Source organism: Bufo gargarizans, chromosome 3 (genome assembly GCF_014858855.1).
Source record: "Bufo gargarizans isolate SCDJY-AF-19 chromosome 3, ASM1485885v1, whole genome shotgun sequence".
NCBI lineage: Eukaryota > Metazoa > Chordata > Amphibia > Anura > Bufonidae > Bufo > Bufo gargarizans.
In genome coordinates this window covers 94,156,358-94,174,379 of record NC_058082.1, presented here as the reverse complement: position 1 = coordinate 94,174,379, position 18,022 = coordinate 94,156,358, and the positions used below count along the sequence as shown (strand labels likewise).

Genomic DNA, 18,022 nt, shown 5'->3' with positions numbered 1-18,022 from the left:
TTCAGCTTATTTTTATTTATTTTTTTTGATTGCCACATCTGCCATTTCTGGTGAAAACAACTCAAAATGAGCGGTCCTTACATATCCCTCCCTGTACCGTTACTAGCGCCAGTCCACCGGAGGACTATCCACTGTATTCCCCAACCAGGGGTGTATGTGGCTCCTCAATTAGTGACACTGGGGATACTAAATCACTACTTAAACTTGGCACTGGGGTCAAAACCATATCACCGACCATTGCTGTAGTAAGATGCGTGTGACTGGCCACTGAGAAGCCCAGAGACGTTAGATTGTTCTTCGTAGAATCTATGACTATAATGGCTTTATAACATATTAACCATGTTGGAAATAGAAGACCAATGCTTAAAGAGGCACTCCCACAATTTTTTGTATTCTCTGACCTTTTAGAAAGGTACATGATGTAAACTGTAGTGAAGGTAATCTTCTTACAAGTGACTGTATTTGTGAGTTATAACCTCCCTTCTAAATCTTATTTCTGAGTTACAACCTCCCTTCTGATCCTGAGCTGTGTCATGTGACCATTAATCTGATATCCAACTGACACAGCACAGGTAGTCAGTTATTTCTCTATTACAGGGCTGGCCAACCTGCGGCTCTCCAGCTGTTGGAAAACTACAACTCCCAGCATGCCCAGTCTACCTACAGCTATCAGTCTACAGCAGGGCATGGTGGGAGTTGTAGTTTTACAACAACTGGAGAGCCGCAGGTTTGCCAGCCCTGCTCTATTCATTCCTATGAGACTGACATTGAGGCTCCCCCATAGGAATACATAGAGAAACTGGTTTCCTTTCCACACATAAGATCCTGTGTTATTTAGAAAGTCAGACTGTTGGTCACATGACACAGCTGAGTATCAGAAGGGGGGTTATAACTAGGGATGAGCGAATCGACTTCGGATGAAACATCCAAAGTCGATTCGCATAAAACTTTGTTCCAATACTGTACAGAGCAGGAGCTCCGTACAGTATTACAATGTATTGGCTCCAATGAGCAGAAGTTATTGCTTCGCGAAGTCTCGCGAGACTTAGCGTAATAACTTCATAAATTAATTTGTACTCTAAAAAACCATTTCCCAAACTCGGGTTCGGTTCCAAGGTACCACTTCCAAGGTACTGCTCCGTACAGTATTGGAACAAAGTTTTATGTTTCATCCGAAGTCGATTCGCTCATCCCTAGTTATAACTCACAAATACAGTCTCTGGTAAGAAAATTACCTTTGTGACAGTTTACATCATGTACCTTTCTAACAGGTCAGAGAATAAAAGTTTTTGTGTGAGTGCTTCTTTAAAGGGGTTATTCCTGAAGTAAAGTAAAAAAATGAAAAACAGATATCATATAGTACATGACATTATGTTTGTAAAAAAAATTAAATATAGAACCAGCCCTAAGGCTACTTACACATTAGCAGGTTTTTTTTCAGATCCGTCAAGGATCTGCAGAAACGCTTCCGTTACCATAATACAACCGCATACATCCGTCATGAACACCACTGAAAGTCAATGAGGGTCGGATCCGTTTTCTATTGTGTCAGAGATCCGTCCCCATTGACTAACATTGTGTGCCAGGACGGATCTGTCTTGCTCCACATCACATCGCGGACAGAAAAACGCTGCAGGCAGTGTTTTGGTGTCCGCCTCTTTTGGTGTCCGCCTCCAGAGCGGAATGGTGACTGAACGGAGGCAAACTGATGCATTCTGAGCGGATCCTTTTCCATTCAGAATGCATTAGGGTAAAACTGATCCGTTTTGGACCGCTTTTGAGAGCCCTGAACGGATCTCACAAACGGAAAGCCAAAACGCCAGTGTGAAAGTAGCCTTAGGGTCCATTCACACGTCCGTTTTTTCTTTCCTGATCTGTTCCGTTTTTTCAGGAACAGATCAGGACCAGATCTGGACCCATTCATTTTCAATGGGTCCTGGAAAAAATCGGACAGCACAATGTGTGCTGTCCGTTTCCATGTTCCGTTCCGCATGTCCGTTTAAATATAAAACATGTCCTATTCTTGTCCTGAAAAATCGGATCCTGGTACAATGCAAAGTCAATGGATCCGCAAAAAACGGATGAAATTCGGATGTCATCCGTTTTTTGCGGATTCCGTTCCTGGAAACACATAACAAATTTTTTTTTTTTTTTTTTTTTTTTTTTTTTTCAATTTTTTTTCAAAGAAATCCAAACAACTTTATTTGATTATTGAAATGTATACATGTTCCCGTTTTTTGCGGATCCGCAAAAAACGGATGACATACGGATGACATACGGAAACATTTTCAGGAACAACGGATCCGCAAAAAACGGACCGTTTTTCAGGATGAAAAAAAACAGGACGTGTGAATGGACCCTTAGCTTGACTTATTTCAAGATGGCAGCTCAGGGGATGTGTCCTTTCTGCTGCAGCTGGTGGCAGTTGAAGGATGGAACTGAGCATGTGTGTCCACCTCAGTGAGCTGGATAGATAATTTAGAAAAAGGGTAAACAGCAGGTGGGGCTATACAGATAGATTTTTAGTGAATAGCTCAGTTCTATTCTATTCTAACTTTTTAATTACATGCAATTACACAAGTATTCAGATCCAGGTGCTGGTTTGAAAAATGCTGAATATTTTTCATGGGACAACTCCTTTAACAACCTCCCCTCTAAACCTACCTCTGCCTCCCGAAGAACAGTCCATCTAGAGGATTTTGCCAACTGCCTCCTCCCTCCTTGGAAATAAATATATGTATATCGTTAAAATGGCCCTAACACCTTAGACAGCGGTCAGTGGAACACTAATTTTTACGACAACTATTACTTGGAGCCCCCACAATATATATGCACATTTGGCTCAATTGGGAGTGCACCCGTTTTATATAGGAGAAGGGGAAAAAGGCAATAGCAGACACATCTGGTTGTGAATTATCTTCCTTAAAGGGGTATTTCCACCAGACATATTTATGGCATATGGATAGGATATGCCATTAAAGGGGTTATCCAACCCCTAAAATGCCTCCCCATACGCCCGGGCCCCTGACAGAGGTTATACTTACCTGGCACCCCGGCAGGTGACGCTAGGGAGACTCGTTCCCGTCACGGCCTGCTATTTGCTGCCTGACCACGCACCCACCCCCCGACCAACACCAGATGTTTTCATCCGCGCGACAGGGAGCTGCAGCAGCTGTGCTGGTGTTGGGAAACCAGGTAAGTATAACTTCTCTTAGGGGCACAGGAGTATGGCGAGGCATTTTAGGGGTTGGACAACCCCCTTAACATCAAGTGCACAACCCACCTTCGGGACCGACTCCTATCTTCAGAAAAGGGCACCCCAAGTGAACGGAGAGCAAGCCGCGCAGGCGCAGAAACATAGAAAGTGTCGGCAGATAAGAACCATTTGGCCCATCTAGTCTGCCCAATATATCTGAATCCTATGAATAGCCCCTGGCCCTATCTTATATGAAGGATGGCCTTATGCCTATCCCATGCATGCTTCAACTCCTTCACTGTATTTGCAGCTGCCACTTCTGCAGGAAGGCTATTCCATGCATCCACTACCCTCTCAGTAAAGTAATACTTCCTGATATTACTTTTAAATCTTTGCCCCTCTAATTTAAAACTGTGTCCTCTTGTGGTAGTTTTTTTTTCTTTTAAATATTCTCTCCTCCTTTACCGAGTTGATTCCCTTTATGTATTTAAAAGTTTCTATCATATCCCCTCTGTCTCGTCTTTCTTCCAAGCAGACACTCTCTATTCACTTCCATGACACTTCTAAAAATAGGAAAGTGGTGGCACTATTTTATGGAATAAAATGAACAGGGGGGTGGCAGAGCTTGTTCTCCATTCACTGTTATGGGAGTTCTGAAAATGGCTCGGCTAGTTTCGGCAGTCTCATAGCAGTGAATGGAGAGTTTACTGCGCATGCGCAGTGTTGTCTCTGTTCACTTCAGGGGCCCAGTTCTGGAGACAGGAGTGTGCACCTATCTGACATTTCTTGCCTATCCAATCGATAAGCTATAAAAGTCCCAGTTGGGACAACCCCTTTAAGAAAAAGAAAAAAAAGGGCATACTGAAATGCAACATGTCTGACCCTTCACCATCAAGTGAATATCCCCATCTCTCACCTTCACTCCTATGGCAATGATGAGATGCTTTGCAAGCTCGGCATTATCAAAGCAGTAAGGGCATTTCTCCATCCTGGCGGCAAGCTTCCGATGCTCTGCAATAGCCTGCTGCCTCTCTCTCTCCTCTTCCTCGCTGGCTCGCTCATTCTTTGCCGCTTTTGAGACAAACATATCATCCAGGGTATAATAATCCTGGTCAGTCTTCTCTCTGAGCTGTAAAAACAGAAAATCACCCACAATGTAGAGCCAACATAAAATGCTGTAGTAGGAAGATGTAAAGACAATGGAAAAACAAAGTAAAACAAAGCAGGAAAAGTTCAGCCTATTGTCACACTCATTACCAAGCACAACAAACAGAAACATCCACCTTAGGGCACTTTCACACTTGCGTTGTTTGATTCCGGCAGGCAGTTCCGTTGCCTGAACCGACTGCCTGATCAGGCAAACTGTATGCAAACGCATGTCATTTTTTCTGACTGATCAGGCATTTTTCAGACTGATCAGGATCCTGATCAGTCAGAAAAATGCATTGCAATACCGGATCCGTTTTTCCGGTGTCATCAGACAAAACGGATCCGGCATTTTTTTTAATTTTTTTTTAAAGGTCTGCACATGTGCAGACCGGAAGGAAGGATCCGGCATTCCGGTATTTTGAATGCCGGATGCGACACTAATACATTCCTATGGGAAAAAAATGCCGGATCCGTCATTCAGGCATGTCTTCAGGTTTTTTTTCGCCGGAGATAAAACCGTAGCATGCTACGGTTTTCTCTTTTGCCTGATCAGTCAAAATGACTGAACTGAAGACATCCTGATGCATCCTGAACGGATTACTCTCCATTCAGAATGCATGGGGATATGCCTGATCAGTTCTTTTCCGGTATTGAGCCCCTGTGACGGAACTCTATGCCGGAAAAGAATAACGCTAGTGTGAAAGTAGCCTAAAACCAAATCCTGTTGAAGGCCATCTATCAAATACCACAATGCTTCTGTAGGCACTTACAGGTTGACATATACTGCAGCCAGGAACTGCTTTCTAAGATCTTTCTTTCTTTTGAAAACACACACTCTCTCTCTCTCTCTCTAGCTGCTTAGTTTGATGCAGAAACTACGAGGTCTGAGCCAAACACACATCATGGAGAGCAGCTGCAGCTGCATCCCCCTCCCCAACTACCATTTTCTATATCCGGGGACTGTGAAAGTTTCCTAAAGGGGTTATCTAAGACTAAACTTTTTTAACAGACCTCTTCAGAGTGGCTGGGCCTCTGCTAGGGTTCATACTCACCTGGTTCCCCCTGCGTCACTCCACGGCCATCTCGGCAGGTCCCAGGTCTTAGGTAAGTATGAACCCCACCGCGGGTCCAGCCACGCTGTGTTAGAAAACTTTAGTCTTGGATAACCCCTTTAATTCTTTCAAGAGGTTCTTCAGGATTTATTTTTTTATTTGCATAGTGGAAAAATTCATAGTTCATCCGTTCCCCGCCGATGCGTTCTATCTCCCTGCCTCTCTTCATTGGACTTCTGGTTCCCGTCTGTTGACTTCTGCGTGGACAGGGCCACATGCCCCCCTGCAGGCAATGACTAGCCTCAGCACATGACCCTACCACTTGGGTCTCTGTTGGTATAGCCATAGGATTGTTTTTTTGTGAGAAGAGTTGTATTTTTAATAACGCCATTTTGGAGCACATATAATGTATTGAGATCATTCTTTTCGAGGGAGAATGAAAAAGAAAGCAATTCTGCAGGTTTAGGTTTTTACTGCATCTGCACAATAAAACACTCAGAAAATGTTGTTTTTATGTCTGAGAACCATGTTTTTTTTCTGTCAATGGAGCAGAGGCAGGGCTATTTGTGAAATAAGTTGATACTTTCATAGGTGCCATTTTGGTGTACATGAGTTTTGATCTCTTTATCCTGCTTTTTGAGAAGGGATGAACAAAACACAGCAATTCTGGACCCAATTGTAACTTTTTTTTTCTTCTGTTTTTATATACAGTAAAAGCATATTTTTGGGAAAAAAATAGTTTTTGGGTGTTTAATATTTGTAAACATTTTTTTTTACAATCTAACATTTATTAGCTTGTATAACACACGGCAATACTTTGGTATAACATATTAACACAATAATAGCAACCCATGATGACATCACGGGTGAGGAGGTAGGGTTGGGGGAGTGTGAGATGCATGTGGGACCACCCACCCTCTGTGTAACCACTTAGATGCCACAGTTGCTATTCTCAGCGGTATCCAGGGAATTAAATGGCTAGGATCTTCAATTTGGGCTCACAAAACAGTGCGACATTTGTATCACAACCATAATCTTGGTCAGATACAGCTCCTGCTCTTATAGACAGCACCATCCCATACATTTTCATCAGTATGCTGAAACAGCATAGTCCCCATGACATAAATAAAGCATTGGGGGCATTAAAGGGTTACATTGGTTGTCTCATAACATCTCTTACAGAGTGGTACTCTATTCTCAGTGGGGTATCCCTCCATATGACTTCCACATGCATCAACTGGAGTGCCTGATGAAGACCACAATTAGGAGCCCACAATCACTAAAGGCATGACAGGTCTTCTTAAATTTGTTTAAAAAAATTTTTTTATGTTTTATCCTTTATTTCCCCAAAATATCTCAATGGGTTTTGCACATTACGAGGCAGCAGTCGCATACTGCAGGTCACCCTTTTATCCGCACCTTTTCAGCTGCTCCGTTTTTGCACATGGTGGGCATATCTTCTTTTACGTCCTATGTGAACAATCTAGTTAACAACTTCTCAGTAACACTTATAATCTACAAGCAGATTCAGCGCTGATTGCCTTCATGAATAATTACATAATCTAGAACACAATTTTTTCCAAGAACTGATTTTTTTCTTCAAATAAATAAACCAAAACTACATAGGAAGTTAACCCTTCAATATTCTAACTTCATGCTGGATGAACACATTTAAAGTTGTACTAACCATTCTTAGTTTAGTGTATTGTCTCCAGCATCCTCCACTACCTACACCGACAAAAAAGAAAGCATAAACCCCTCCACTACCTACACCGACAGGAAAGAAAGCATAAACCCCTCCACTACCTACACCGACAGGAAAGAAAGCATAAACCCCTCCACTACATACACGACGGGAAAGAAAGCATAAACCCCTCCACTACCTACACCAACAGGAAAGAAAGCATAAACCCCTCCACTACCTACACCGACAGGAAAGAAAGCATAAACCCCTCCACTACCTACACCGACAGGAAAGAAAGCATAAACCCCTCCACTACCTACACCGACAGGAAAGAAAGCATAAACCCCTCCACTACCTACACCGACAGGAAAGAAAGCATAAACCCCTCCACTACCTACACCAACAGGAAAGAAAGCATAAACCCCTCCACTACCTACACCGACAGGAAAGAAAGCATAAACCCCTCCACTACATACACGACGGGAAAGAAAGCATAAACCCCTCCACTACCTACACCAACAGGAAAGAAAGCATAAACCCCTCCACTACCTACACCGACAGGAAAGAAAGCATAAACCCCTCCACTACCTACACCAACAGGAAAGAAAGCATAAACCCCTCCACTACCTACACCAACAGGAAAGAAAGCATAAACCCCTCCACTACCTACACCAACAGGAAAGAAAGCATAAACCCCACCACTACCTACACCAACAGGAAAGAAATCATATACCCCTCCACTACCTACACCGACAGGAATGAAAGCATAAACCCCTCCACTACCTACACCGACAGGAATGAAAGCATAAACCCCTCCACTACCTACACCAACAGGAATGAAAGCATAAACCCCTCCACTACCTACACCAACAGGAAAGAAAGCATAAACCCCTCCACTACCTACACCAACAGGAAAGAAATCATATACCCCTCCACTACCTACACCGACAGGAATGAAAGCATATACCCCTCCACTACCTACACCGACAGGAAAGAAAGCATATACCCCTCCACTACCTACACCGACAGGAAAGAAAGCATAAACCCCTCCACTACCTACACCGACAGGAATGAAAGCATATACCCCTCCACTACCTACACCGACAGGAAAGAAAGCATATACCCCTCCACTACCTACACCGACAGGAAAGAAAGCATAAACCCCTCCACTACCTACACCGACAGGAATGAAAGCATAAACCCCTCCACTACCTACACCGACAGGAATGAAAGCATAAACCCCTCCACTACCCACACAGACAGGAAAGAAAGCATAAACCCCTCCACTACCTACACCGACAGGAAAGAAAGCATATACACCTCCACCACCTACACCGACAGGAATGAAAGCATATACACCTCCACCACCTACACCGACAGGAAAGAAAGCATAAACCCCTCCACTACCTACACCAACAGGAATGAAAGCATATACCCCTCAATTTTCTACACCAACAGGAATGAAAGCATATACCCCTCCACTACCTACACCGACAGGAAAGAAAGCATAAACCCGTCCACTACCTACACCGACAGGAATAAAAGCATATACCCCTCCACTACCTTGTCCACCAGTGAAAAAGGCATTAACTACTCCACTTCCCTAGATCACAAGTGAAGAAGACAGTAATCACTGGGCTATCCTAAATCACCAGGAAAGAAGGCACCAACCCTTCCACTACCTAGACTACCAGGGAAGAAGGTATTAACCCATTCATTACCCCACATAACCAGAAAACACAGCATTAACCTCTCCCCTATACCACCAGGATAAAAGGCATTACTCTCTCCACTACCCTGGATTACTAGTGAAGCAGATATTTCTTCCTCTTTCACTAGACCAGACCACCAGGGAAGCAGGTATTAACCACTCACTACCCTAGACCTCTATAGAAACAGAGATTAACAACTTCTACTACCCTATAAGAACAAGGGAAGAAGGCTTTTACAACCTCTGCATATACCTACTGTATACCAGAACTGAAGTAGACATTAACATCCTCAATTGCCTTATACCATGGGGAAGCTCTGATATGCATTGTCAGCTGTGAGACCTTCTATAGGGCTGTGTCTTTCCAAATCATGTCCAATCAACTGAATTTACAATTGTTGGACTCCAATCAAGATGGAGAAACATTTCAAAGATGAAGAGAAATGGGAGGTCCCATAGCTAAATTTCAAGTGTGATAGAAAAGGGTCTCATGTCCAAAAAAAAAGGGATTATTATTTTTTTTTTTTAACGAATTTCCAAACATTTCTAAAATTCAGTTAACTTTCTAATTACGGGGTATTGAGTGCAGATTGATTGGGGGCCTCAATTTTTTTGGATCTTAACACAAGCAAAATGTGAAAAAAGTGAAAGGGGCTAAAGACTTTCAAATTCATTATATATATATATATATATATATATATATATATATATATATATATACATATATATATATATACATACATACACACACACACATACAAAGACAATTGTACACATAAAAAGAAGGCAACTACTGACATCTACAGTAAGCATGCTCCCATGAATTCACAATTTCTTGGGCCCTTAAGCCCTGAAGTCTATGGATTGAACTTCAAGGCTTGACAGAACAATCCCCATACCTAAAAGTAAAAGAAGCCTGTGAGCCACATCTTTTTCTACAAAAGACATCCCTGACAGCCATGGCATTTCCAAGTAAGTGGTAGAACGAACATAACAGACACAGAGGTCCCCAATGAGAGGGAGTCATCTGACCATGACCAATACTAGGACCTGGGAGACACAGTTGACAGGTTGCATAAAACATATGACTTATTTTCGCACATAATAATAAAATCAGACATACCGAATGTCTAAACAGGTAAAATATACAGTATAATACAACTAATCAATTTTCTGTAATATTGTACAGACCCTGCTGCACACAGATACACTAGGTACATTGCTTTCTTATTTCTCCTTCTTAAAGGGCATCTGTCAGCAGTTTTGTACCTATGACACTGGCTGACCTGTTACATGTGCACTTGGCAGCTGAAGACATCTGTGTTGGTCCCATGTACATATGTGCCCGCATTGCTGAGAAAAATTATGTTATATTATATGCAAATGAGCCTCTAGGAGCAACGTGGGCAGAGAGGCTCTGCTCTCTCTGCAACTGTCGACCCCTCTGCACTTTGATTGACAGGACCAGGTGTTATAACGTTTTCACTGTCTGGTCCTGTCAAAGTGCAAAAGGCTCAGCAGTTGAAGAGAGAGCAGAGCCTCTAGCTGTAACGGGAGTGCCCCCTGTTGTTTCTAGAGGATTATTTGCATATAAATATTAAAACTTCATTTTTCTCAGCAATGCGGGCACATATGAACATGGGACCAACACAGATACCTTCAGCTGCCAAACGCACATGTAACAGGTCAGCCAGTGTCATAGGTACAAAACTGCTGACAGATGCCGTTTAAAGGCTATGTGCATTTTAGGGGGCAATTTTAATTTTTTTTTATTATTGTATTGTACTCATTATGATGTAAAGATATTTTTTCAATTGGTCTCTATTAAAAAAAAATATTGAGTCCTTTTCTCTGTTACGGGTTGAGATGCTCTATTAGCAGGATCTGAATTTACCTCTTCCATCAGCCAACTAATCTGGTGGGATCCTTATCTCTGACCTTATAAACACTCATTATAGCTCAGTTCTTACCGATAAGAATGTGGCTTAAATAAGTGTTTATGACCTTTTAGTAATTTACAGATAAAGGTTATAAGATGACCACCAAAAAATGAAAGGGAAAGTAAGATTCACACAGCTAGAAAAACAGTTAACACTTTGTGACAGAATGACTCAATAATTTTAATAAAGATTAGAAAAAAATTTTTGCCCAAAATGAGGTAAACAAAATTACCTCGAAGGTGCTTTAAAATAGCTTTTAAAGAATTTAAGAATATGTTCCAAAATGTCCTTGCGATATATAGGAAAATAGAGTGTTAGATCAGAGTACCGAGGACCATTCATATCTAAAGCAGAGTACACAAAGTTCAATGATCCCTCTCCCAGTGTTTGATCAAAACACACTCTCCCAATCAAGGTCAAAGGAGACTGTTGCTGGTGCATCCTTCACATTTTATATGATCCTTGGTCAGTCAACATTTTGCAACTCTTGCAAAAAAGAAAAACGACTGATAACCATACGGACTATCTTAGGCTGGACCTCCATGGACACCACACTGCACCCACCAGAGCTTCCCGTATGACATGGAAGTCTTTGCAAAGTAAATAGCATCTACGAAAGAGAAGGAAGCCATCTTACCTATATAGTCATACAGTAGGCACCAGAAGCTAGTTATGAAGACAAGTGTAAAAGCACAAAGTGAAGGAGGAGACAATTAGAATTAGATCTAAACTGCTGACAGAGGTAGGCAGGGGTTTCGGTAAGGTGGGTAATCATACCCATAACCACACAAAAAAAAAAAAAAAACATAGTTAGGCTATGCCCACATCTGCAGACACCTTGGCAGAACCAAGGCTCCACACAATCAATGGGGTCCATCGAGCACTAGATCCGGCAGAGCATTGTGGTTTCCGCGCCTAGTGGTTGCATTGGTCAAGTTATCTTGGGACATGATGAGCGCCCATATTAACCTGAAAAGAGTACAAAAAAGGCCCTTTGACCCTCATGGAGCTGGTATACATCACCATAGCTTTTGCTAACTGTATAGGACAGAGCAGTGGACTCTTCTTCAAGGAATAAGCATACGTCTGGTGGAAGACCCTGATAGAACGCCCACAGCATATACTCCGTATATATCCACAGGGCTCCATTTACCCGACAGAGGAAAATGAGTAAAAAATAAACAAATACATTACTTTTTTGTTTACATGAGAGCCAACAGATGATATATCACACTATAAATGTATAGTGGGGTACGTCAAAGCCTTATGTTGGAGCCGGGTATACTTCAAGAGATCCTCCCCATGTGGACACTAGTGCAGGCTTTAAAGTGCAACTGTCATATATTATTTATTTAGTTGATTAGAGCTAGACATGTATACCCCAGTTAGTCTGCGTATGATTGCCAAAAGATCTGAAATTACCTTTATAAGAACAGCTTTCATTAATGTCCCCTGTCCCTTTCCACTGGTCCCTTAAAAGACCATTGCTATGGCTCATCTGTCTCCTCTTTAGTATAAACAGAAGACAGAGGGGCGGTCCTCCACACTGCATGCCTGCATTAGGTTTCAGAGTGCAGAGGCGTGTCTCTTAGTAATCACATCTGATTGGCTGGCAGGGAGCTACTGGCTACAGCAAGTGTGTATGTGAAGTGAGGGAAAGCAGTTTTGGCCTCAGAGAACTGGCTGAGGAGCCATCTTGAGAAGATCCTCATATTGTAGGATTAAAACAACCACAACTGAGGGAAAAATTCAAGGAAAACAGTGGTATTTGAAGAAACTAAAGATTGTAGGACCCTCGTTAGCTTTATGCATAATGCTCCACCAGCAGTAATATATGCAAAAAAAAAATATTTTTTTTATAAAACATGACAGTTACACTATATACACCGACGGAGGCAATTTTTGTTTATGAATAATAAAAAAAAAATTTGGGTAAAAATCATTTTCAATTGGCCTTTATTAAAAAAATATTGAGCCATACTGTCACAAAGGGGTAACCGTTTTTCTAATTGAGTGACTGGTACTTTCATTTTGTGCCAGTCATCTAAAAAAGCCTCATCTCTAAACTACTAAGAGGTCCTAAAGACTTATTTAAGCCAGATTCTTATCAGTTAAATAAGAACTGAGCTATAATGAGTGTTTATAACGTCTGAGAGCAGAGATAAGGAGCCCGTCAGCTCCCCAGATGACGGAAAAGACTGAAAATCCACAGGCAGATAGTAGAGCATCTCAGCTCTGTACACAAAAAAAGACTTCATATATTTAATAAAGACCAATTGAAAAAATGATTTTTAGCTCAAAATAAGTCCAAGGCAATAATAATAAAAAAAAATTGCCCCCAAAAGGTGTACATAGCCTTTAAATGTCATGTGAACAGAGACTAAGGCTACGTTCACATCACCGTTCAGCCTTTCCGTTCTCCTGCTCCGTTTAGGGGCAGGAGAACGGAAAGGACGGATAAGCACATAACTGACACCAAACTGAGTGAAACGGAGCCTGAGGACCCCATAGACTATAATGGGGTCCGTTATGTTTCCGCTCAGAAGATGATTTTTAAGCGGAGACAAAAGTTGTGCATGCAGGACTTTTGTCTCCGCTTAAAAATCATCTTCTGAGCAGAAACATAACGGACCCCATTATAGTCTATGGGGTCCTCAGGCTCCGTTTGGTGTCAGTTATGTGCTTATCCGTCCTTTCCATTCTCCTGCCCCTAAACGGAGCAGGAGAACGGAAAGGCTGAACGGTGATGTGAACGAAGCCTAACAAACATAAAAAAAAACTGATTTTAAAGTGTTTGTACCATATTAACCACCAAACATTAAAAAAAAGCAGCAAAAGCTTAGATTAGGGTGATGAATGTCAGACAAGGCAGGAGGTTAATGGATTCCTTTTAGACATCTCAAGCTATATTGACTTGGTAAATCTGATGCTGCGCACCGGTCTACGGGTTATTGATTAGGACTGAGCGCTTGTTTTATTCCTTTTGTTCTGTGTCCAGCATTAATATGACTAAAAAACGTCTGCGTTCCTAGACATATGACGGACGCCGGCGATGGATTATTTCATAATTAGGTGCACATATAGGAGCTTGCCCTCCGCCTAGAGAAGCTTGGTAATAATTAGAATATCTTCTCCTATTCTAATGTACAGGCAGGGGGGGTTCCCTGCACAGTCTGACACTATCCAATCAGTGCTGCCCGAGTCAGACTGTGCAGGGACACACCCCTCCCAGCTGGTAACACCCAGATGAACATTTATTTCAGACTGCTGGCAATTAATACATAAACTTCTAGAAGGAATAATGGCACAACAGAGTCACAGGCGACTCCTATTACATGGGAAATGCAAATAGTTACTGAAAGAGACATGTCAGGAGAGGTTGTCTCACAAAGGACAGCCTATGAGGGCATATGGGCATCATAGAGAGGCCCTTCTTCAGGACCAACCCTTTATCAGCCAGAATGAAGTGCTGCTCTGGTGGACCACTGATGTCCATGTATTACATGGGATGGCCAATTCATCTGAACGGTTGACATGTAAAACTACATTACTGGTGGTCTGGCACGCCAAAGTTTGCTCGGGGGCCAGGAGCTGGGTTCCTGGCAATTGGCCAAGCGATGCAGCTCTAATCTTAAAAGGGGTTGTCTTTGATTAAACAGGCCATTAAGTAAAAATAAACTTCATACAGCACCAAGACATTCTCCATACGCTTTTCCATATATCCCTTTAAGGTGTATGGATGTCACAGGGGGAGTCTCATCCTTGAGACCGCGCTCTATAAGACGAAGCAGAGATCTTCTAGGCGTAATGGAGGCCTATGCATTCAAATGGCTGCCATGTAATAACGCTCTCCCCCTGAGGCGAGCACATTGGGTACAACTATTGATGGATGCAACTTCCCCGTGGATATCCGCCGATTATCAGACGGTTATAGAACCAGGTCTAAAACAAACTCCACTGCGGCAGATCTCCGTTAAAGGGGTTATCCAGGTATTTGACATAAATGACCTGGGCCTCAGGATAGGTCACCAGTATCTGATCGGTGAGGATCTGACTTCCGGGACCCCCCCTGCCTATCTGCTGTTAGAAGAGCTGCGAGTAGGGATGAGCGAATTTCGGTTTCCGGTTACTGCACAATTGCGTTATGGATCCTGTGAACACGGACCATAAGCAAAGCCCGCTAATGCACGGAGATAGCAGAACAGCCCCGTGCTGCAAGACCTCCTTCTATAAGAAATGCAGACAAATTGCAAATGACCTTGTGCTCGGAGACTGCTGTCACACGAACGAGTGGGTGGTGGAAACTGATTATGTTATTAAAAGCTGCACTAAAGGCAATATCTGGGGGAAGAGGCGAGCTAAGGAGATGCATTCGTTCCTTCAGTGTGTCTGACAGAGTATCCAAGTTACCTGAAATGCAGAGCGTCTATTGTCTCAACGCCCACGTGGATGAACGAGAAAGGGAGAAACCGCAGCGGGAGGATGAAAGGCATTTTATACATCGCTCTATTCGGATTCCACCAGCCTATAGAGGCAATATCCCAATAATTTATTATTACATTTTAGGTTTAGTATTTAGGACCCCTCTGATGAGCTGGCATTTTATGTACATTGTGATTATGTTGATACATTAGGTTTGACTTTCCTCTTGTAGATAAAAATCGGCTCAATGACAAATTGAGCTCTGCTACATCTATACTATCTACCAAGGTTTACTACTGCAATCAACATACTCAACTGAAAACACTTAAGGACACCGTACAGTGAGCGGCATCTCCTTCTGTACGGGGTGCAGCAGGTGGGGGTCTGTTTTCCAATATATATGTTGATATTCATCTATGTCGGAGAAAGGGGCGCTTCATATAGGTAGGGTTCTGTCAGAACCCCCTATTTATCAAAGTATTTAAAGAGGTACCTGTGATTTTATTTATGCAACATGTAACCGTTCACACTGTGCGTTTTCTGGTCCTGGCCATGCACTAATGTGTGCATGTCAAGCCCTTAATGTGTCATGCAGAGGAACAAGAGTGGTAGAGGTTAATAGGGCGTAGGATGAAATCCCAGTGTGAAGGAAACATGACATCTATATGTAAATGGGTAACAGGTGTTACCATGGTGGATTAACCAAAGAAGGATTCCCCCCCCCCCCCTCTCTTTGCAGGGAGGTGGGACACGTGTAGCATTTAAATCATGCTTTCCACCATGATACCATGTTACGATTAAGGACATATTGTCTGAAACGCGTAAACGAGCACTGCATATGAAGTGACTGTATCTGCTGTTGAATATTATGAATTAAAGGAGAAGTTTTTAAGGAGGACGAAAATTGCTTTCTGGAGCCGTTTTTCTACTATTTTCTACTTTACCGTACCCGGGGACTCACCCAAAGGCTCCTGAATACGGGTATAAAGGCCAGATACAAGGTGAGCTGGAAAAAAGTGTGCTTATGTAAAGAGGCTCTGTCACCAGGATCAACCCTATTAAACTAGGCATATAGCCCAGTAGGGTTGATGTAGCTGGGCAAAACGACACCAATGTTTTTTTTGTAGGTGCCAGCGTTGTGGAGAACTTTTATTTTTATGAGTCATTGGAGCACCAAGAGGCGGGCTTAAAGGGCTTCTGTCACCCCCAAAACACAAATTAAAAATCCTTATTGGACGACTATTCCCTATATAGGGCTCTTACCTTCGTCTGTGGCTTCGTTTCCTTAAAAATTGATCTTTTAAAATATGCAAATCACTTCACTACCAGCAAGTAGGGCGTCTACTTGCTGGTAGCCGCCGCAAAAAACCGCCCCCTCCTCCTGTTGATTGACAGGGCCAGCAAACGCCCTCCTCCTCCGGCTGGCCCCGTCAGCATTTCAAATCCCGTGCCTGTCTTCATTCAGCGCAGGCGCTCTGAGAGAAGGAGGCTCGCCTCCTCAGCACTCCCTCAGTGCGCATGCGCCGATGACGTCTCTCAGAGCGCTTGCGCCGAATGAAGACAGGCGCGGGATTTGAAATGCTGGCCCTGTCAATCAACAGGAGGAGGGGGCGGTTTTTTGCGGCGGCTACCAGCAAGTAGACGCCCTACTTGCTGGTAGTGAATTGATTTGCATATTTTAAAAGATCGATTTTTAAGGAAACAAAGCCACAGACAAAGGTAAGAGCCCTATATAGGGAATAGTCGTTAAATAAGGATTTTTAACAAGCCCAAAAAAAATAATAATTGTGTTTTGGGGGGTGACAGAAGCCCTTTAAGCAGTTTGAGCACCGCTCCAGGTCCCCTGGTGTTCCAAACATGCCCCCTCCCCTTAGATTGACAGACTTCACAGAGTTCTTGCGCCTGCACATTCGTTAGCTAACATGGTGAATGCGCACCACGTCTTCCACAAGGAAGTGGAGACACCGTCGGCTTCATCTGCCATCGCCTTCACTTCCCAGTGTAATGATGTCAATGGCACGGTCACACTAACCATCTTCTCTGCTCGGCAAGCAGCAGAAAACGGGGTGTGCATGCGCTGTGTTAGCTAATGGGTGCGCAGGCGCGAGAACTCAGCGCTAGATGTGAATTCTAGCACTGTCCATATAAGGTGTTTTGAGCACCAGGGGCTTTGCTGGAGCAGTGCTCAAATCACAGAAGCCCGCCTCTTGGTGCTCCAATGGCTCATTTATAATAAACATAAAAGTGTAAATTTCTACATAAGGCCAGCATTTACAAAAACAAATATAGGTATCCTTTTGCTCACCTACATCAACCCTACAAGGCTATATGCCTGGTTTAATAGAGATGATCCTGGTGAGAGAGCCTCTTTAAGCCACTAAACTATCACAAATACACTTAAAAAAATTTCCTGTGTGATTTTAAAGTGTTTTTGTGATCTGATTGACAAAAAAAATGGCCAAGTCAACTCATTTTAGGGTAATCTCAAGAATAATTTTCTATTAGCTGTTTAACAGCATCAAAAACAAACAAAAAACCTATTTTTATATTTTTTTGTCTTCCAAATGTCTGCTGGGAACAGGCTCTGGACATAATCAGTCTCCTTCCCCCCCCTTGCAGAAGAAATCTTCCTAGCTACACTGATATGCTACAGCTCATGAGGTGGACACGCACACTGCTATATACTAAGTATATTTGATAACTCTCCATCGAAAGTCTATGGACCGTCTCACTCCCGTCACATGCAGCACGGAGAGAGCGCTTCTCTCCCCTCGTTCTTGAGAATGGTGGAAGTCTCAGACCTCAGACCCCAAGTGATCAAAACTTTTAATATGTTCCTATAAAATAGCAAAAGCTTTCTAGAAGAAC

At 42.8% G+C, this 18,022-nt stretch overlaps 1 protein-coding gene across 1 annotated transcript in view; it reads right to left on the bottom strand.

Moving 5' to 3' along the window:
• Positions 1–18,022, bottom strand: part of CWF19L2 (CWF19 like cell cycle control factor 2) — a 137,285-nt gene that overhangs the window by 32,567 nt on the left and 86,696 nt on the right. The window contains exon 13 of the mRNA XM_044287021.1: positions 4,113–4,325. Within this exon, the coding sequence (XP_044142956.1) occupies positions 4,113–4,325 (213 nt within the window). The remainder of the gene's footprint in view (positions 1–4,112; positions 4,326–18,022) is intronic.